At 41.9% G+C, this 21,497-nt stretch overlaps 1 protein-coding gene across 3 annotated transcripts in view; it reads left to right on the plus strand.

Annotated features, from left to right (window-relative positions):
- Nucleotides 1-21,497, plus strand: part of LOC309700966 (receptor tyrosine-protein kinase erbB-4-like) — a 371,528-nt gene that overhangs the window by 247,334 nt on the left and 102,697 nt on the right. For all 3 annotated transcript variants that reach the window (XM_082524896.1, XM_082524894.1, XM_082524895.1), the window contains exons 4-12: nucleotides 3,301-3,435; nucleotides 5,706-5,771; nucleotides 8,861-8,979; nucleotides 9,706-9,847; nucleotides 10,561-10,674; nucleotides 13,565-13,691; nucleotides 17,355-17,428; nucleotides 18,182-18,272; nucleotides 20,572-20,777. In XM_082524896.1, the coding sequence (XP_082381022.1) occupies nucleotides 3,301-3,435; nucleotides 5,706-5,771; nucleotides 8,861-8,979; nucleotides 9,706-9,847; nucleotides 10,561-10,674; nucleotides 13,565-13,691; nucleotides 17,355-17,428; nucleotides 18,182-18,272; nucleotides 20,572-20,777 (1,074 nt within the window). The remainder of the gene's footprint in view (nucleotides 1-3,300; nucleotides 3,436-5,705; nucleotides 5,772-8,860; nucleotides 8,980-9,705; nucleotides 9,848-10,560; nucleotides 10,675-13,564; nucleotides 13,692-17,354; nucleotides 17,429-18,181; nucleotides 18,273-20,571; nucleotides 20,778-21,497) is intronic.

Raw genomic sequence — 21,497 nt, forward strand, 5'->3', positions numbered from 1 at the left:
AGTTTTCCTGTATCAAATAAAATATTTCTATATCTAAGATCAAAATGATCAAAGTGAACAGAATTTTTCTGCAGTGTTTTACAAAATGAGTTTGAAGGTGCATACCGCAAAACCAAGGGAAGATGCATGACTAGGGTTCATGGTTGAGTCAGAAATAGTATATAAAAAGAGGAGGGCCTGGGGAGGAGGTGGGTTACAAAGCAGCTTGCAGATGGACAATCACTGTTGTGTAAAGTAATGTTTTCAATGCAGTGTATATGGGTTTCCTGAACTGATTGGGGGGCGATCGTGGCTCAAGAGTTGGGAGTTCGCCTTGTAATCGGAAGGTTGCCGGTTCGAGCCCCGCCTCGAATAGTCTCGGTCGTTGTGTCCTTGGGCAAGACACTTCACCTACCGCATACTGGTGTTGGCCAGAAGGGCCAATATATGGCAGATATGGCAGCCTCGCCCCACAGGGCAGCTGTGGCTACAACTGTAGCTTGCCTCTACCAGTGTGTGAATGTGTGTGTGAATGGGTGGATGACTGGGTGTGAAAAGCGCTTTGGGGTCCCTAGGGGGGACTAGTAAAAGCGCTATACAAATACAGGCCATTTACCATTGTGTGGAAAGGGTATTAAGTGAATCGGGAACCTCAGGAATTCGCATGACCTCAGGAATTCGCATGATAAGGTGGGGCCAGGTTTCACAATGAACACACCCAAAACTCTGGCTGATTGGGACCCACACCCAGTTTCACACCTTGGCTCAGGCGATTAGAGGATCATCAGGGGGTCCTTTTGTCCCTCTGTGGGGGGTTACTCCCACTAGGTTTATATCTGGGACTCTCCACCATTTGACCTTAGAACTGAAGAAGCTTCTCGGATGAGAGGTGAAACGTCTTCAAGCAACTTAAAGAAGTCCAGACGCTTTTCTTTGCAAGCTCCTTTGACTACGATGACCTGGATGACTGAGAACCTTCACAGACAGGTATTAAGTGAACCATTGTCTGATGTGGGTTGAGTAGGAAGGTACATCTGTAGATCAGATGAGATTGCTTAATGTGCAACATGTTTCCAGAGATTCATATATTCTGTCAAGTCTTTCTTTTCCAATTTCTTTCAATTGAACGATGGCCCCATGCTTGAAAACAGATTATAAATAAATGTAATTAAAGGAAAATTAGCTGAACCTTGCTTGTTTGTGCTTCACAACATTTACACAGCATTAAGAGTGCTTTATGTGCCTGTCAAACACACTGCACAAAACCTGCTTTTTAGTGTGTCGGCCTTTATTTACAATGCCGAACCAATACTATGTCTTTTTTCAGTTACTAGACAAAAAAGCCTTCAAAAGCTTTTCAAGGTGTTACCCTAGCATAGCACACCATTATAAATCCTCACTTGCAGCTGCAAAATATGAGAGGCAACATCTGCTGAGTCTGTAGTTTGACATAAACTAAAACATCCTTCAGAAACTTCAAGGCTTTACAGTGTTTTTATCTCATAGGCAAGACACGTAACAATCCAGTGAGGGATGCTCACTTCTAGCCAGTTGTAAAAAGAGGTCATTTTCAAGCAAAGTAGGGCCCTCACCCAGTCGTGGTGGAAAGATGCCTGACACAAGCAAATGTCCGATGAGCCTGTGTGTGTGTAAAACCTATAATCTTGACCTGTTACGTGCTCCCTGATGACCTTGTCTATGTGCACAGTATGTCTGAACTAATGGGTTGTTTGTTCAAGGATCTTTAGAGGCGTGAAGCGGCTCAACAACAAAGCCCTCTATCACATGAAGGAGACTTAAGGGAAAACACGAAATGCACATATGGACACATCTGCCGTCTGAAAAATAATTAATCGGGGTTCGGTAACGGATGGCCGTTCATTTCACAGCTATTTTTGAATGCTATCAAAGCATGCTGATGGTGCAGTCCATGTGCTATTTGTACAAGCTTCTTCTTCCTTTTTTTTTTCTCTCCAGCCGCCATCCATGAATGTTAAACACGCCCAGATAAATCGTCCATTGTGACGGGAACATGATTACATGAAGCTGCGGCTGTAGGCCATTCAGCAGGCAGACAGAGCGCCATGTCACCTCTAAGAGAGCTTTGAATAAATGTCCCCGTCTCCACCAAGGCCCACTTCTTTAATCAGGGTGTCGGATGGTAATGATTAGCTTCCTGTGTGTGTGTGTGTGTGTGTGTGTGTGTGTGTGTGTGTGTGTGTGTGTGTGTGTGTGTGTGTGTGTGTGCTTCTCAGCAGTCGAATCATAAGCGCACGCCGTTAATAATCTGCCTGGAGAGACAATGCCCTTCTTTACCTTCAGCTAATCCAGCCCTAATCTGAAGCACATTGTTGCTTCTTTTTTCATTATTAAATTTCATTTATTTTGACAAGTACTTTCATGGAATCATATTCAAGGAGACGGAGATGCAAGATGATTGTATCTAAATCCCCCAAATAGGTTAAATTATATAGTCTGCTGGTATCCCAGAGAGAAAGAAACACAGATGGGGGCTGTTTTTTCCCTTCTGCTTTGGGTCACAACTCAGGAGGGGGGGGATTACTGCAGCATCATTTCATTCAGTCTCTATATCCAAAACCTGGATTAGTAACAGGGAGAGGGATTAGAATGTATTATCACTATCCATGCCCAGGCATCTGTTAAGGGCACTGGTCCTTGAAAGGAAACATATTTTTGCTATTAAGCAAATGCTGGTTGAAGTGCCTGCCTTTGTCTTTGGTGTGTTGGCTCTCACTGTGGAGTAGGTCACGAAAAGCTCCAGTTCCAGTTATTTTCTATGAGACAGTTTGATTGTTTGGGCCGCTTAGGAGTCTTGAAGTTAATAATTCAACAATAAAAAGAAAAAAGTTTCAAGATTTAAGTGCATCTAAACTCCGAAGCTATGCGCTTTCTCTGCTCCAGTTTTAATTAACACAACAAGTATCATGTCTGCCTGTGACATTCAAACTCATTAACTCTGAAGATAAATGAAATTACTTAATAATACTCAGCGCATAATTAGGAAATCAGACTGGCGTATAGTAGGAGTTTCTTTAAAATCCATTTGCTTATTTTTATGAGGTACTTTCTATACAAATATCTTTGGACTTGGCATAGAATATCTGTGTGCATTTGTCAATAGCATTTATCGTCATGCTCAGATGCGCTTCAGGGAACAGCATATGCAGCGTGGTACTTTGAGACAAAGAGAAGAGTTAACCTTGAAGTATTGATTTTCTGCCATCGTGCACATGTACTCTATATCCACGGCTATGTGCTCATTTGTCTCTTTCTCTCTCCTTTCTGTTTCTCCTTGTGCAGAGATACTGAATGGGGGCGTTTATGTTGACCAGAACAAATTCCTGTGTCACGCAGACACCATCCATTGGCGTGACATTATCAAGAACCCCCAAGCTGAGCTGCTGGTGGTGCCGTCCAACAACAGCAACAATGGATGTGAGTACAGAGTGAGGGTGCAAACCGGTAGAACCAGTAGTTTTTGATTAGATTAACCTTCTGACCTCTAAGTCACTGGTGATGCCCCCAAGCAATGAACACTTAAGTTCTTGTTTTAAAGAAGAGGTAAATGGGATTTTATAGGCTAAAAGCACCCCGGTAGACCTGAAGTGGATAAGTAGAAGAAGATGGATGAATGAAGGATGGAGGTTTCGGAACAAACTGGCAAGAAGCTATTAATCCACATAGCCAAAAGTATACATACAGACTCAAATATATACATATATTCACTTAAATCATTTAACAGTTTGGTGTTGAAAGTTCAATAATGTCTTTTAACTCAACAATACCAAGCCCTGTAAACTTCTCATTAGTGATCATGATAGACTACAACTGGTAGTTTCTCTTTGCCAGCATAAAAAAGGTTTGTTTGACAGCACTAATGGGGTTAAACACTATTCAAAGCAATGGGAAAGTCCAATGAATTCAGTGAAGCTCTAAGAAGAATAATAGGAGATTTTCACAGCTTTGGAAGGTCTCTACCCGCCATTTCTAAACAACTGCAGATTCCAAAATCATAAAGTCATTAAATATGTGTCATTCCACCCTGGAAATAAAACAAAATTACCATGACATTCATGCCCATGATGAGTGGATGTAACCTTCTGATCACAACTGTATATACGTCATATACAGGTTTAATATGACAGAAATACTTAATCTCTGGCACTGAAACCACATCCACAGCTGTTCAAACCTTCTGTTTGCATGGGGCAGCCAATTATAAGAAAGCTGGCTTAAGGAAAAGTTAAAGGAATCAAATAGGACTGTTTCAAGCAGTAAATGAACTAACAGGCAGTTGCACTAAGGCCCAGTATAAGATACCTAAGGTTCATTTTAACTGTGAATCATGCAAAGCTTCTCTACTAGAGTCCAACAATAAAAATGTGGAGCAAGATATGAATGTAATAGGTGCCCTTTAAAGTATCGTCAGTGAAATGTTAAAGTGGCACATTCCAACATACTGTAGAAACACACACACACACACACATCCAGCAGCAATCACGCCCTATCCTCATTCTGTTTGCCTGGCGGTCATTTGGAAGCAAAATCACATAGTGTTAGATCAGCGCGTGAACCTTTCTATTGTAGTGGTATGTTAACGACTTTGCAGCAAGGCCCATGGAGCTGCTGTCTGCTGTGGTCTTTTTAAATCTCAGTGAATCTGACAGCTGGTTTGAAGCTGCCCACTTCCCTTGTTACCCAACCGCCTCACCCCCTTTGTGGTCCCGGCTGTCCCTCAGCTCCCTCTGCTTTGGCCATAACAGGCGTCAGTATCCGGCGGACATTCTGTCAGAGGAACTGGCTGCTAAAGACAACTCTTTCAAACTTTTCTGTGCATTTATGGACAAGCCTTTTGCTCATTTTGAGGGATGGAAAGCAGTTTCTTCAGGGTCTCTGTATCAAAACGTGTCAGGGTGAACAATGGGGACAGCTGTGGCACCGAGTGGTAGCAAAGACATAGACAATGGGGCAAATGAAAAGGCGTTATGACCTTTTTTTTACACTTTGCAGAATGAACAGAATACAATCTGACTAGCATGAGCAGGGATCAGGACATCATGCAAAGCCTGTTTCTAGACAATAAAGGTTGGGGAAGACCCTGTACAAGTACAATGTGCGTGAAACGTTGCTATTTTGTTGATGAGATGCCACTGATGTAGGAGGAAGGGGATGAAAAGAAACAAAGAACAGAGGAGGTGGGCCAAAAATGACAAGAGAGTTTGTGGGAGTGGAGGTTGCCAAATTGAGGCCCTTTGCCAAGTTGTAGTTAGTATTTAACATTAACAACCCCACAGTGGGAGTGGTTGAAGGGGCCGGGTGACAATCTGCCTCACTATTCCACTTACTCTGTAATTAACCCATAGTCAATTAAGTCTTGATGATGGGCCACAGGGAGATGAAGGCTGTGAATGCTCTGTCAGGTCCCACTTTGCCTGCTAGCTCTTGACGGAAGGGAGAAGAAGCCTGTCTTTCATGCTCATGTTTCTCACAGGCCATGAGTCGCCAGTGACTTGAAATCTATTGTTGGATGAGCGGAGGAGATTCGACAGTTCTGTCACTGTCATTAGTCAAGCAGTTTTAAGGGCATGCACGAGCGAACGATTAGGTGTTTGATGTGTGTGGGGGCAGTGTCTTTAATGTGTGTTTGTGTCAAAACTACGTCTAAAGTTTGCAGAGAGTTCTCTGATGTACGGTGTCTTTTGCAGGCAGACGCTGTCATCGCTCATGTAACGGACGCTGCTGGGGCCATCAGGAGGACCAGTGTCAAACTTGTGAGTGCACTATCGCAGTCCCACCTCAAAACGCTGATTCACACGTGATGTAATGTATTGCTTTCCCAGTATAAAATTAAAAATTCTTTCCTATTGCCCTTTACTGATATCACATGCATGTGTAGCTTTACTTCTTTGCGGATAAGGCCAACTAAAGTCCACATTAGGTGTTGGGTAGTTTAATGTCAATCAGAAGACTTTTACCCTGCAAATAAGGGGTGGATCAACTTGGCCAACAATCCCTGAACTTGCTGGTTAGACAAACATCATCCTTTGGGCTGGAAAACTTTTTCACAATAATTACTTATATTGAAAGCTCAATTTTCCATTTGTCTATGGTGCCAAGTTATAAATCCCATTCTGATAACACAACTCCAAAGCTACACCCTTTATTGTAAAGGTAACACTGTGGACCAGTGCTACATGTATTGAAGTTAAGAGTGGTGTCAAATAGCTATGCACAGAGAGAGACAGTCATGTGAAAAAGAATGTTTTCACATTACGTGGCCCTCTGGGGTACATCTCATGATTCAGGAGCTCGCAGAACCACCTTTAGCTGCAGTAACTTGAAGTAATACTTTTCTCTATGACTTTATCAGTCTCATCATTTTGGATGAATTGTGACCCACTCTTCTCTACAATGTTGCTTCAGTTCAGTTCACGGGGCCATTGCAGCACTTTCGTTTTTATCTTTTTCAGCCATTCTGTTGTAAATTTGCTGCTTTGCTTTGGGTCATTCTCCCATTATATGAGCCAGTTTGAAGTAAATTTAAGTTGTTGGACTCACATTTGACGCAAGAGTACTTTGGTAGTACATGGTGGATTCAATGACTTTAAGGTGCCCAGGTCCTGTGGCTGCAAAATAAGCCTGAATCATTACCCCACCATCAATCAGCTGATATGTGTTTGTGCTGATATGCTATATTTGGTTTTGTGTGTCATGACCAAACATCTCCATTTTGCTATCGTCTGTGCGAAGGACATTGTTCCAGAAGTCTTGTAGTTTGTTCACTTGCAACTTTGCACTTAGCTTTACTGCTATGTTGTTGTTGTTTTTAGAAAGCAGAGGCTTTCTCCTGAAAATGCTTCCAAACAAGTCTTTTTCTAGTTGTACTCTTATGAACTTGAACATTTTAGATGTTAACTGAGCCCTTTAATGAACCAAGTTTCATCATGGTAATGGTGTTTTAGATGTGCCTATATGTATTTTTGGCAATTTGGACAAAACCAAGCTAGTTATTCCCTAAGACAGGCTAATAGTGTTCTAGATCCAATGCATTCAAACACATATAAAGTATATCATTAGATTTGTGGAAGTGTGAAAAGGTCAGTTTGTGAAGTTTAAATGTGTTATGTTCATTTTAGTGAAAATTTAGACTGTGAAATCTAGCAGTTTATTGGCTAAGCTAGGCTAACCTTACCCTGCAATGCAAAGGCTTGGGGCCTAATATCGATGTTCTTAATCTTACAGTTATGAAATGTTGTTTGAAGACATTATTTCTCTCTGATTTTTTAGGGCTAAGCTAGGAACAACCAGGATATTCTTTTCACTTCAGATATAGACAGTCTAGTGTTATGCCAGTAAGCTATGCCAACCTACGACTCATTTGCCTAGCATAAGTCATTTCATTTAAAAAGAAAAAAAAAGTACAACCCACACAAACAATAATTCATTTTACAACTGAAAAAGTTTTTCAAAATCTATTTATGCAAAGTGCAATAGCAGAACTCAACATAAATACTGAGAAGTAGTTTAATGAAATTCTTTTAAATCACTTATTAGTTTAAGGCCAAGTGACCCCTTGTTTTTACTGACTGGCAGGAGAAAATTAATGATACTGTAAAATCTGCTTTAAAATAATCTGTAATCTCCAGTAATCTGCTTTGGGATAGATTTGCTTTTTAAGCTTCATGAGGACTATCCTATTTTTTTCTTTTTCTTCTCATTTTTATTAAAGTTGGACACTAAGCTTATAGCCAATATCTAGAAAATGTATTATTAATTATAGGTAGGAAATAACTGTTCATCACCGTGTAGCAATACTTGGCACATAACAAATAAAAGGAAAAAAATGAGATACCAAAGGAAGGAGTTTAACTAGAGAAATGTTTGTCGTTCATATAATTACAGGATGTTCCCCTCATGGAAAGACTTACAGAGGCTCTGGCTTGTTTTTCTTAAACTAACAGACTAATAGATTACAGAGGCTTGGTTTTTTTTTTTTTTCACTACTGCATCATTATGTTCGCAACTCAGCACAGAGTGAGCACAGCAGTTTTTAATGCCTGGGCTTCAAGCTCCTGCTGACTCTCTGGCTGGTCTATATCCTTCTTTATCAATACAGTGTGGGAGACTGTCCTTTATCAGAAATGTTGGCTGATGAAATGGGGACAAGCCACACATTACTAATGATACTTACACAGCTCCCGTTAAACTAGTTGAAATAAAATACAGAGAAGAAACTGGAATGGCAGTAAATATTTCCCTGGTTACTGCAAAAGTTGGCATATCAGCGAGTAAAGCCAGGCTTTCTGGGAATCAGAACAGTTGGACGGCGTCTTTGGCCAATTGACTCGCTTGGCTGAAAGCACCCATTGTATAAACACTGATATGGCGAATCTGTGAGATTCAGTAAATTTTTTCCAAACTTTATGTATCTAGGGAAAACCAACTGGGTTTCCACAAGCAAAGCTCCCCCTTAGATTCATTCCTGGACGCTGTCAAACACTATTTTCAGCTGTTCGGTCTCTGAGCTGAAGCTTCGGAGCAGTTAGAGGAGAAGAGTCCTCTTCAAGGGTTTCCAAGGAGGTTCTTGAGACAGAAGACAGTGCTTCATGTTTTTAAAGTACGTCTGTGCTTTCTAGGCAGTGACTCTGTGGTCGCAAACCAACTTGGCTGACCTTTAGGTTGCTGAAGCCCCAAATTTCTTCCTGCCTACATGCGACTGTGAGCAGTTGTGACTAGAGAGGAAGGTTGAGCGTGGTGGTATTGTCTCTCTTTATGAGTGTGAATGTATGTAGATGTGTGTGCGTGTCTGTGTGTGTGTGTGCCAGACCTTTAAAATTCAGTCTTTCCACTTCCGTTGCAGTGACAAAAACGGTGTGTGCAGAGCAGTGTGACGGTCGATGCTTCGGGCCTTACGTCAGCGACTGCTGCCATCGCGAATGCGCCGGCGGCTGCTCCGGCCCCAAGGACACGGACTGCTTTGTACGTCACACACACACACACACACACACACACACACACACACACACACACTTTCTCACTCTTTAACTCTCTTTACTTCTTTTATTTCTGCCTTCAACACACACGTACAGTGACCAAAAAAGAAAGAAAGAAAATCATCCTATCTACACTCATCCTTCTTCCCATTCCACATCTTTTGTCCAACATCTGTTTGCCATCCTCCCCGCCCGAAAATGATCCACTTTGTTTACCTGCTGATAAATTGTTTGTCATTTTATGGTGCTGTAAACATCTTCCACAGCGGCGCTCTTTAAAGGACAAATTGGGGATTCTGTGTCATAATTAATATCCCTTTTATCACCTCAAGTTCTACCTTTTTCCTCAAACTGGTGCATGACTTCCCTGCACATGCTGACAGGGATGATATTGTAGTTGTAATTCACAGAAAGGCTCATCCAATTCAATTACTGCTGTTTCCGCCTGTGGCCACAGACGACAAATCACTTAAGAGGTTTATGGGAAAACATTTCACCATTTACATCATGGCTGTGGATCAATGGCTCCAATTTTTCTCCCATTTGGCGTTCAAAGAGACAAAGGAGGGCCGCATGATTCGCATGTCGCAATCCCACGTAAAAATGAAATGCTGCTGTAATACTCTTTCGCTCATGGTGACTTATGCAGGAAAATCACAGCCCTCCCCATTTGCCTTCAACCTAGCTCACTGCGGTTGTATTCCCTCTGCAGGCTTGCACCAATTTCAACGACAGCGGGGCCTGCGTGACCCAGTGCCCTCAGCCCTTTGTGTACAACCCGACGTCCTTCCAGTTAGAGCACAACCCCAGGGCGAAGTACACCTATGGAGCCTTCTGTGTCAAGAAATGTCCACGTAAGTCTGCACCTAGTTCTCAGCGAACGCAGTGCACATCCAAGCAGCTGCAAAATGATCTGGTGTGTGTGCCATTACACAACGCTACGCCGCAATAACATAGATGCTGATAATAACGCTCGTAAATAAGTCTTTGTTTTTTGGTTTTTAGAATCTGTGCTGGCGTCTGTTGATGAGTCATTTATCCCCTGTCAATCCTGAAATTGGACCCCAGGCAATTATTTCAAGTCAAGATAGATTACTCAAACATAAATCAAACATAAATAAAGTGTGTATCTCAATCAGCTAGTTGCTATGCCATCTGCTTCAGCTTCTGGCAGCTGAAAAAGCTTAGCTCGTTCTGTCATGGATGTGCAGTTATGGTAGTGAAATATTTCAGCGAACGTGCATTAAAATTTGAGTGACATGAAGAGACTGCATGTTCGACTTCTACTGATCATCAGATGATCATACCACAGTATGGCTTTCCTGTTTCTGCAACCAAGTACTTAGCTAATTCATTACTGTTTCTCATTGATATAGACCATTAGTTTTGATCATTACACAAATGTGATTAAAATACAATCAGTTTCATACAATTAGAGGGGTCCTTCCAGGAATGTGCTTTGATTTTTATAGTATTATATTTCAAATTTACTGTAGGGGGTTGTATGCGGTATGCTAAAAGACTGGTGAAGTCCTCTAATTCAGATTTTTGCTGCTTTTTCTATCAGATAACTTTGTCGTGGACCACAGCTCCTGTGTGAGAGCATGTCCCAGCAACAAGATGGAAGTGGAGGAGAACCGGATTAAAATGTGCATCCCTTGCACAGACATCTGTCCAAAAGGTAAACCCAAGCAGCGATTTCTGAAAATAAAGTGCGAAATATATAGTTCCTTCAGTCAACTTGTGCTGAATGTCATATTAAAGTGTTTCATGTCTGTTAAACACGGTGGACCAGTTCTGTGAGTCAAACTACTGAAGTAGAAGCCTAGCATACACCTAGCAGGGAAGTTACTAATTAAACAAAATGAAACTTAAACCTAAAGGAAATACATAAACAGGAAAGTTACAAAACAATTTGCATTGCCTTTTGGAGACAAAAGTGCTAACATTAGCTTATAGCTTAGCAAACCACCCTCTGGCTCTAAAAAAACAAGGTAGCAAAAGCTGCAATTCTAAAGTTATAGGTATAAAGCATATACAAATCTGTGGATAAACCAGGTGATTTCAGCAAGAATATCTTTAATTTCCTGTATGGAGAAACACAAGAGGGACCATAGAGTAAATAATGACAGAGCAAGATCTGACCTACACAGTCATTTTCAGTCAAAACAGAAGCTAGAGCAGCTGTTCGTCATAAATTCTCTATGCACTTGTAATGCAAGATTTTTCAGCTTTTGTTGTGCAAAGCGACCACAGTTAATTGCTCAAAAGCTTATTCTGTAATAGGTTCAGGTCTATGATTTGTCAACTGTTCCCCCAATCAGTCGCCAGAAGTAAAAAAATAATAACCATATTTCTATCCCAAGGGAAAAATTCCCCAATCAAGTAGTTGCTTGAGATTGGCAGTTGCTATGAAACTGATTGCTAATGTCCCAATCATGAAGCCATAGAGACCAGTCAGTGATGCAACCACACTGAAAACCACTAGCAAAATGCTGCGATTGCTCATAGTTTCAATGGAAGATGCAAACTTGTCTGCAAACACTCACCAACTACTCTCTCAGCAGCAGTGAAACTATGAAAACTGATCCAGAAAATGAGAACATTTGTCTTCAAAGTAAAAGTTGTGGCTTTAGCAATGTGTTGATGGCAGCAGGGAAACACAACTTTTACTGTGACCTCAGAGGGTTTCCATTTACTTGTGGGGATCTCGTTTTGCTCATGCTTGGACAGCAGTTGGACAGTTTTTATATATAATGCTGCAACTTCCATGCAAACTATGGTCAACTGCAGCAATCTACTTTCAACAAAGGTGATCCCAAGGAGGACTTTGGTTTCGCACCCTCCAACAACCACACACCAAGCCATCAAGGAGTGCACCAACTGGTCTCTAAGCCTGTGTGACTGAGACCTAAGATGGATGTTTGAAAAGTGTGGCCAAGGTATATTTCTGTCTCATGGTTTCTCATGGTTTCATATTAATTGACACTTGGAGTAACTCATAAGTCACCCTGGGGTGTTTTATTGCCCGTTGGCCTGGGTAGTTTTGGTTTAGGCTGTCAAATTTGTGCTGTTGAATGGATAAACCATGAAAATGAGCAGATTTTTATCTATTTATTATGATAGCATAACAATAATGTACAGGTATAATGTGCAAATCAAACAAAGTGAAGTGATAATCCAGTTTGATTCTCATTTTTCCCCCTGCTTCTACGGCTACCAGGCTCACTGCACTGCATTTACTGTATGTACAAGAGCTTATGCAGTTAAAACATTTTAATCTAATAGCTTTATGCTAACAGTGATGATACCAAATCGACACGAGCCCAGAGGAATCACTTAAAAAGCTTTATATAAGAAATGTAATTTATTTTCACGGGAGGCAGCTTAGCTTTTTTTATGTTACCGTGAATGTACTTACAGCTCAGATATTGATTCCAGCGACCCTTCCAAAATCAACATCTTCTTTCCTGTATGAGCCACGCCGTGCAGTGCTCACATCTGTAACATTCTCAGCAATGCAGTAAACTTTATCTCATTTTATTAATGAAGTCTTCTCTAAACCTTCCATATTGTTGATTTCAAACATTAATAGTTAGGTCCTAACGCAAAATTAATCTCTGCGCATTTCATTAAAGGGGCTTTGGCTACATGACACTCATTTTCTCTTATCACTGCAATGTGTATCCAGTGCATACTCATTACATCCTGTTGGAAGTTAAATATGGCATAAATGAAGGTCACGTGTTTGATCCCCACAACAGTCGACATGGTAATTAACACAAAATAGTCTCATAATGAGAAACTGCTCCTACCTGCTCAGTAATTACAAGTCATTTTGCTGGAAGACCGTCTGCTAAATGCCTAAAATGGCTAATGTGAAATTAAACAGCATTACTTCAGTTCAATACAGAGGATTAGCCCCGTCATCACATTGTTCTCACAAAGGTAACTGATCTGACCTCTCTCTTACGGAGGCAAGGCAACAGTGTTTTTCTTCAGGTTCCATGTATGGGCTGTGGCATCCATTGATTGGCTAATCCCTTGATTACATCGTCACATAGCAGGGAGGGGTTAATGAGGGATAGCCCAAAGAACTGTGGGAAATGATAACAAATTAACATTTCAGATATCGCGTTGGCTGGTATAAATCACTATCAAAAACTGGTTACACCACTTAATGCCAGCCTTATTCATCATCCCCTCCGCCTCTGTCAGAAATACTTGGCTCACACTAGACCGCAAGTCTAATTAATGCAGATGTAATGAATTCATTATAGGGAGGAATTGGCTGTGGATTGGCCCATGCTTTCATCAAAGGAATTCCAATGCATGGAGAGGGGCCATGGCCTTTCATGCACACCCAAAAGCAGGACCATATTTTCATAAAAGAGTATGAAACATTACAGTGACAAATGGCCAGTGGTCATTTCTCAAAATTAGGCCTTTGCAATATACAGGGACTTCAGATATGCATTAAAGTAGGTAAATTCTCCATTGCTAAAGCAGCTAAAATGGTCATTTAAGTAGTATTTTTAACTAATTGTGTGTTTCGATGTTTGTTGTTTCAGTGTGTGACGGTATAGGAACAGGAAGCCTGCAGTCAGCTCAAACAGTGGACGCCAGCAATATTGATAAATTTGTCAACTGCACCAAAATCAATGGCAACCTCATCTTTCTCATTACTGGCATTAAAGGGTGAGTGCCACTCACACTCAGTGATTTCACACAAGTTTTTGTTAAGCATATTTGATGGAGCACACACAAAAAAAAGATTTGTTTTTACTTTTTTATGTGTCATACAATTTCAGAACTTCTAGATTAACATGCACAAACAAATTTTATCTGTCTATGTGGTTTTTTTCTATGATTTTTTTTTAAACTAGAAGGTGTCAAACTGTACATTCTTTGAATTACTGAGGTTTGATAATCAGTTTTTCTTTTCTGGGAAATTCATCTGCTTTGGCAAAAAAGTAACTGCCATACAGAACAAGAAGTTTGGATCCAGATGTCTTCTGGCATCCCCATTGTCCCCACTGATGACCTTGGTGATGGAATGGGTTGGACTGATACTTATATAGTGCTTTTCCACTCAGAGCACTTTCAATAAGCATCATTCACCCAGCCACACAAGTTCATGCAAGTGCTTTTTTTCCATGCCTACGCACTTTTGACCTAGCATTCACTTGCTCATACTCCTTTCGATGTATTGGGGATTCAGTGTCTTGCTCTGAAATACAGGTTGGAAGAGTCAAGGTTTTTAGCAGATGACCTGCTCCACCTTCTGAACCACGGCCGGCCCCAATACCCATTGGGTTCTTAAATTGGGTGCGGTGAAGATGGTGTCTAGTACACAGTTTGGTCTACTGACGAGTCATATAGATGCTTTAAAGCGCTTGAGCTGAAGGCAACTAGGGATTCTTGAAGACATTTTACTTCACGTGTTAAGCGTTATTAGCTGAAAAAGAATGGACAAGAGTTGAAATGTCTTCAAGAGCCTAAAAGAAGTCCAGTTGTCTTGGACTCAAGCACTTTATCTCACACTCATATACACACACGCAGACACACACACATCTCCATTGCACTGTATCGTCCTGTTCTGTCTATTGTTGCACTGTCTTGTCTTGTTCATTTTTGCTGTTTTTATATATTGCACTTTGCGTAGGCCTGTGTTTGTCCGTTCAAATTCAAATTCAAATTCAAATTTTATTTGTCACGTACACAGTCATACACAGTACGATATGTAGTGAAATGCTTGGACAACTGCTCGTGACCTAAAGAAAACAAAAAAGGAAAAGGCTATGAATAAGATAGGAAATAAATATGAAAAAATAAAAAGGGTAAATTTAACTAGGAAGGAATAAAATATAAATTAAGGTTAAAAATGAAATAACTGTACAACACAAATTAGAATGAAGGGTAAATTTAACTGGGAAGAATAAGATAAAATATATAAATTAAAGTTGAAAATAAAATAACTGTACAACAAAATACACAATATAGAACTATATAAGAATGTATGAAGAAATATAAATAAATATATACACAATAACAGCAGCTGTACAAGTATTAACCGGAAATGAAGAATATAGTGACCAGTGTTGTGCAAAAACAAAGTCCAGAATGTCCAGTGTGTGTAAGAACCATATGTGTGGGTCAGTACTGTGTGGTGGTGTGATTGAGAGACCGTATCGCCTGCGGGAAGAAGCTCCTCCTCAGTCTCTCTGTGTTGGTCTTCAGGGAGCGGAATCGCTTTCCTGACCTCAACAGAGAGAACAGTCTGTTGTTGGGATGGCTGAGGTCCTTCACGATCTTCCTGGCCTTGGTCCAGCACCGCCTGCTGTAGATTGAGTGCAGGTCAGGGAGCTCGGAGCGGATGGTGCGCTCAGCTGACCGCACAACCCTCTGTAGAGCTCGTCTGTCCTGCATGGTGCTGTTCCCGAACCAGGTTAAGATGTTTCCCGCCAGGATGCTCTCTATGGTGCACGAGTAAAAGTTCCTGAGCACCTTGGAGGGCAGTTGGAAGTCTCTCAAGCGTCTGAGGTGGTAGAGACGCTGTCGGGCCTTTTTCACCACGGTGTTGATGTGACAGGACCATGACAGGTCCTGCGTGATGTGAACTCCGAGGTATTTGAAGCTGTCCACTCTCTCCACTGGGCACTCGTTGATGACGGGGGTCTGGTAGTTCCTCTCCTGCTTAGTGCTGAAGTCCACTATCAGCTCCTTTGTCTTACTGACGTTTAGAAGGAGGTTGTTCCTCTGGCACCAGTTCTCCAGATTCCTAATCTCCTTCAGGTAGGCCGTCTCGTTGTTATCAGAGATCAGGCCCACCACGACGGTGTCGTCAGCAAACTTGATGATGGTGGTGGAGCTGGTAGTGGCCACACAGTCATATGTGTACAAAGAGTACAGCAGGGGGCTCAGAACACACCCCTGGGGGGCTCCAGTGCTGAGAGTGGTGGAGGCTGAGACATGTCCGCCCATCCTTACTGCCTGTGGTCTGCCAGTTAGGAAGTTGGAGATCCACTGACACATAGATGAGCTGAGTCCCAGATGCTCCAGCTTGGTGGTGAGTGTGGAGGGAATTATGGTGTTAAATGCAGAGCTGTAGTCTATGAAGAGCATTTTAACATAATTCCCCCTTCTAGTGTCCAAGTGAGTGAGTGATGTGTGGAGGAGATGAGAGATGGCATCGTCTGTGGAGCGATTTGGACGGTAAGCGAACTGTAGTGGGTCCAGTGTGTCTGGTAGTGAAGAAATGATGAAGTCTCTGACCAGGCGTTCAAAGCACTTCATCACTACTGAGGTGAGGGCTACAGGGCGATAGTCATTGAGAGAAGCAGGGTGGGGTTTCTTCGGGACAGGAACAATGATGGACTCTTTGAAGCATGTGGGGATCACCGACTGAGATAGAGAGATGTTGAATATCTCAGTGAACACAGGAGCTAGCTGGTATGCGCAGTCTCTTAGGATACGACCTGGGATGCCGTCTGGTCCTGCTGCTTTCCTGGTGTTCACTCTCTTGAAGGCTCTCCTTACTTCATGCTCGGAGATGACGAGCACGTTTCCGGTGCTGGCAGTATCTTCCTGTCTGCAGCCGTTAGCGCCGCTAACACTAGCATTGTTGGAGACCTTAGCTGCAGCCTCGAAGCGAGCATAGAAAGTGTTCAGCTCGTCTGCCAGAGTCACGGCCGCGTTCGTCATACCAGTTGTTGGTGCTTTATAGTCCGTTATTGTCCATGGTCCCCGCCACAGGCTCCTAGAGTCACTCTGTTGGAGTTGTGACTCTAGTTTCCTCCCGTAGCGCTGCTTCGCCTCTTTCACCGCCCTCCGCACGTTATATGTCATATGTAGCACCAGGGTCTCAGAGGAACGCTGTCTCATTTCACTCTGTACTGTGCCACTGTACATGGTTGAAATGACTATAAAAGCCACTTGAACTTGAACTTTAGCTCATCATACTGAGTGACTGAGACTCTGTACAGACATACTGTACTTTTGCCTTCAAGTCGATCCCTACAAGTGACCACATTCTAGTTATGCATAGTTAATAAACCCACTGTTGGGGTACTATGTAGGAGCAGCAATATGTGCAGTTTTACTGAAGGACAACATAGGCTTCACTACATGGATGAAAACTTTACACACAAAACCACTGCACATGGAGAAAAAAAGAGAGCAGTGAAGGTCAGGGAGCGCTCTTACCTTGTCAGCTACTCTTAACAGCATCCTGAGGACAGAATGATTATAAATCATAATTTGGCTATCGGCTTTAGTTGGCTTAAAAACCTTAATGAAACGTTCATTTATAAAGCCTTGCTTTAGCAACATAGACTTATTATGCTTTATACTTCTCTTCAGGGATATGTATCACGGTATTGGGCCTTTGGACCCTGAGCGCCTCAACGTGTTCCGCACCGTGAAAGAGATCACAGGTAAGACGGCCTCACTTGGAAACACTGAATACAAGAAGAATTACAGGGTGTGTTTGTGCATGCGGCCGTGTGAATTATTTGGCCTCTAAAGTAGTGAAAGAAAGCTTTAAGAGGACAGCAGATTTTTGCCAGTAAGCTCAAAAAGGAGCTCTGGTGCATATAATGTTATTGTGTGTGTGCAATATCTCCATAGTTATACGTTCTTTCACTGTGTGCTGCTGCTGCTGTGTGCATCCTTGTGTGTGTACTTATTCATTAGCTATTAGAGGCCTTAAGGGATGAGCAATACCTCGTATACAAAGCCTTTTGTCATATTAAACCGCGACTTGCAGTTGAGCCAAACAGCTAATGGAGTGAAACTGCATTTTCATAATGAAAACCTAAGCAATAAGAAAGAGCAATGGCCATTCTATCCCAGCCATTTCCTGTTCCTATCCCTTTTAATGTCATTTCCACAGATGCTGATTTGATATAATCTGTCATTAAAGGCAACCAGACAAATTGTGCAGAATATTAAATCCATTCTTTTAATTAGCAATATTAAATATTAAATATTGTCTTCTGCAAGCGCATTTCCTACAAAGAAAAGGGTTTCTTGCTTGAACTTCAGAGCAGCTCCGTGATCTGAAACTTTGGATGTAGGCAACAGAAGGGTTTTTATCCGTTGCTCATTATTTTTGTGCTCCTTCATCAAATACCGCCACATACTAATTAGCACATGTTCAACCACTTTGCCTGACATGTCTTCTTTAGGTTACCTCAACATCCAATCCTGGCCTGAAAACATGACAGATCTTAGTGTTTTTTCCAGCCTGGCTACCATTGGAGGCAGATCTCTTTACAGGTATGTTTGCAGGCATGCCCACACTAACTTTCTTCTGTCCATCCATGGATTTTCTTCCACTTATCCATTTCAGGGCCGAGAGACTAGATTCACCAGATTGCCAGGCTGTTACAGGGCTAACACATAAAGACAGATAGCCAGTCCTGTTCACAGTTAAACCTACAGCCAGTGTAACCAGAATTTGAAGGCAGGACCTTCTTGCTATGACCTGACGCGATACCACGCTGCCAAAATTGGACCATTGCAGGATAAATCATTTGGGTGCACTTACACTTTCCCTCTAACCATTGGAAGGCTTCCCTGTGAGTAAACTACGGTAGCTGCCCCAAGAAGGCATTTAACTATCTCTGAGTATTGTTCACAACAGAGGAGCAGGTGGATTGTAAAAAGTTGGATTGTTGGGATGTCAGCAGTAACGTGGGTATTGTACTGGACTATTGTGGTGAAGAGAGACAGTTTCCAAATCACCAGCCAATATATATCCAACCCTCACATATGGTCTGGGGTAGTCACTAAAAGAATACATCTGTTAAATGCTGGAATTAGTTTCCTTTGTAAGGTGGTTGGCTGTACCTTAGAAATAGAGTGAGGAGCCCAGACATCCACAGGGAGCTGGGAGTAGGGCCACTCCTCTTTTGCATTGAAAGGAGCCAACTGTATTGGGTTTGGGCTTCCAATCATGATGCATCCTGGACAAAAGCTCTTAGAGGTTTTCCAGCAAAGCCCAGGTGGGAAGACACCTTTTAAGACCCATGTTTACATCTCATCTGGAAAATGTCTAAGACAGAACAAGGATGTCTATAATATCCTGTTTGCCCACGTAACAAAACTGGATGGATGTTGCAGGTTTGCAAATGCGTGCGTCTGAGCGAGATCAGTAAAGAGGAAACACTGCAATATCACCGCTTTCTGCTCATTCATTACTGAGGAGTAATAATAAATTCCACAAAGCTATACAGCATACATTTAAATAAATTAAAATAAAGCCATTATACTCACTTAACTCCAGAGGGATTGTTCATATTACACTTGTCTATAGACAAAATGCTTGTGAAATAAATGTAGTCAAACTTTTCTTTCCTTTCTGATCGTTGAAAATGAAACAGATGCTTAAAATGATAAGACTCCGGGACGATATCAACATATTTGCATGTCAGAATATTCCGAATAATTGATGAAACGTCTGTATGTGACAACATCCCACCTTGATACACCTTGAATTGAGTTGCTATGGCATCTAATATGCTGTTTGATGCATGCAACTTTTCAAAAATTGTAGACCAGTGTTATCAGCTGCCCTTGTCAAGGAGAGACCTCGTAGGCTGCAAAATGATGTCACAATTCTGCAGAAATAACCATGTTTGAAGCCTGCAGCTAAATTATAGTATTTCTATCTTTGCCAAAGAGGTTATGTGATTGGTTTGTGCTGGCTGTCTGTTAGCAAAATTACTCAAAATAGTGATGCACAGATTTGCATTTGCCAGAAGAAGGACTTAGCTCAGCTGGTTCCTGGATTCTTTAGAGAAAAGTTGGCAAAATTGGCCATTTCGAGCATTTTATGGTCTTTTTTCCGAGAGCATCATCTAATTTCCTGCTGTTTCCTCTTTTCGGATGCTCGCCGTTGGAGCTGGTGCGCCACCGGCAGGTTTTTGCTCACAGAAGCTCTTTGAAGCGCTGTTGTCACACAGCTTTGATTTGCCCTGTTTTGATAACAGGTTCTGTGTTTGCTTGCAAGTGACAGATTCGAGAGAGATAGTGCTGCAGAGTCAAAGGAGGTCCAGTCGTGTTTTGTAAATGCCCATGATGTACATGTAGCTCAGCAGTGCTCGAGTACAAGTCCGAGCTGGAGAAACCTTCTGCATCTGCAAAAGTTTCTTTATGTCTGGTATTTCTTTTTTTTTCTAACATTACATTTTTAATAGGAGTTTTTTTTTCTCTAGCTTTACGTGACTTCTTGTTCTTCTTTTGTCTGACTCTTAGCTTAACTCTTAATCCATTTTCCCTTTCTCCCCTCATTACTGTTCCTCTCCATCATATATTTTCATCCCACCCTCTAACCTTGTCTTTTCCTTTCCTTCCCCCCCCCCCCCCCCCTCCTAAACCCTCAATTACTCCTTCATCCTACTTTCTCTTCTTCCATCTTGTTAAAATTGCTTTCCAAATCTTCTTGTGTGCTTCCAACTATTTCTTTTAAATTTGTTATTTCTCTCTGATTTCCTTTCTTCTCCCTACTCGTCCCCTCTACCCCTTCTCCCTTTGCCATGACTCATTTCCTTTTCTATTCTCTCTTCTCTTTCAGTGGAAGTGGTATTTCTCTTTTGATCTTGAAGCAGCGTTGGATCTCCTCACTCCAGTTCCAGTCGTTGAGTGAGATCAGCGCCGGGAACGTCTACATCTTCAACAACAGCCGCCTCTGCTTCTATAACACTATCAACTGGACGTCGCTATTTAGGACCCCGAGCCAAAAAGTCCTCGTCCGTAACAACCAAGATCCAAAGGAGTGCAGTGAGTAGATGTGGTGTTAAGACTATTAAAGTTTTTAGCTTTTGCAGACCTCTGCACCTTCTGAGGGAGGAATCAGAGTTTAAGCAATATTGCATCATTACGCAGTGTCTTAGCTGCATAATTAATCCAAAATGGTTCAAATTTTGATGCCAAAGTAGGGTTCTGAATAGTTTTTAAACCTTTCAAGAACTCCTGCTCTCCTGTTTTTTCCTCCACGTAATCGTACTGAGTGTTTCAGGAGGGGTGTGAGCAGCACCACTCAGAAACTGTAGTTTTATTGCATTTTGACTATTGCTAATTTGGGTTTGGCTGGTGTTCAAGTTTGAGAGAGTGTGACAGACAGGCTGTGGCTGCCAGGAAAACTAGGGAAGGTTCCAGGTGAGGTGGACAGAGCGCGTGGCAGGTTGGGAAAAACAGGAGAGAGGTGACGGGAAAATGACATGAAGCTGAGAGTGGCAAAAGAAAATGTGGCAGCAGGAGACAGGGTGGTGGTGGCAAATGAGATAAAGGACCCGAGTCACGTGGAAGCAAAGAGCTACTGAAGAGGCCGAACAACACAAGGGACAAACTTGGCTGGGTCAGTGTTCAGTGTTAGCAATGACCACATCTGGTACACACACATTTCATAACAAAGGGGTCAGTTAAAAGGATGATTGGATGGATAAATTGCTGGAGTAATTTCTGAGCACCGGTTCTATGTGAGGACAAGGCCATGCAAAA

The sequence above is a fragment of the Aulonocara stuartgranti genome, assembly GCF_965226115.1.
Source record: "Aulonocara stuartgranti genome assembly, chromosome: 23".
NCBI classification, from domain to species: Eukaryota; Metazoa; Chordata; class Actinopteri; order Cichliformes; family Cichlidae; genus Aulonocara; species Aulonocara stuartgranti.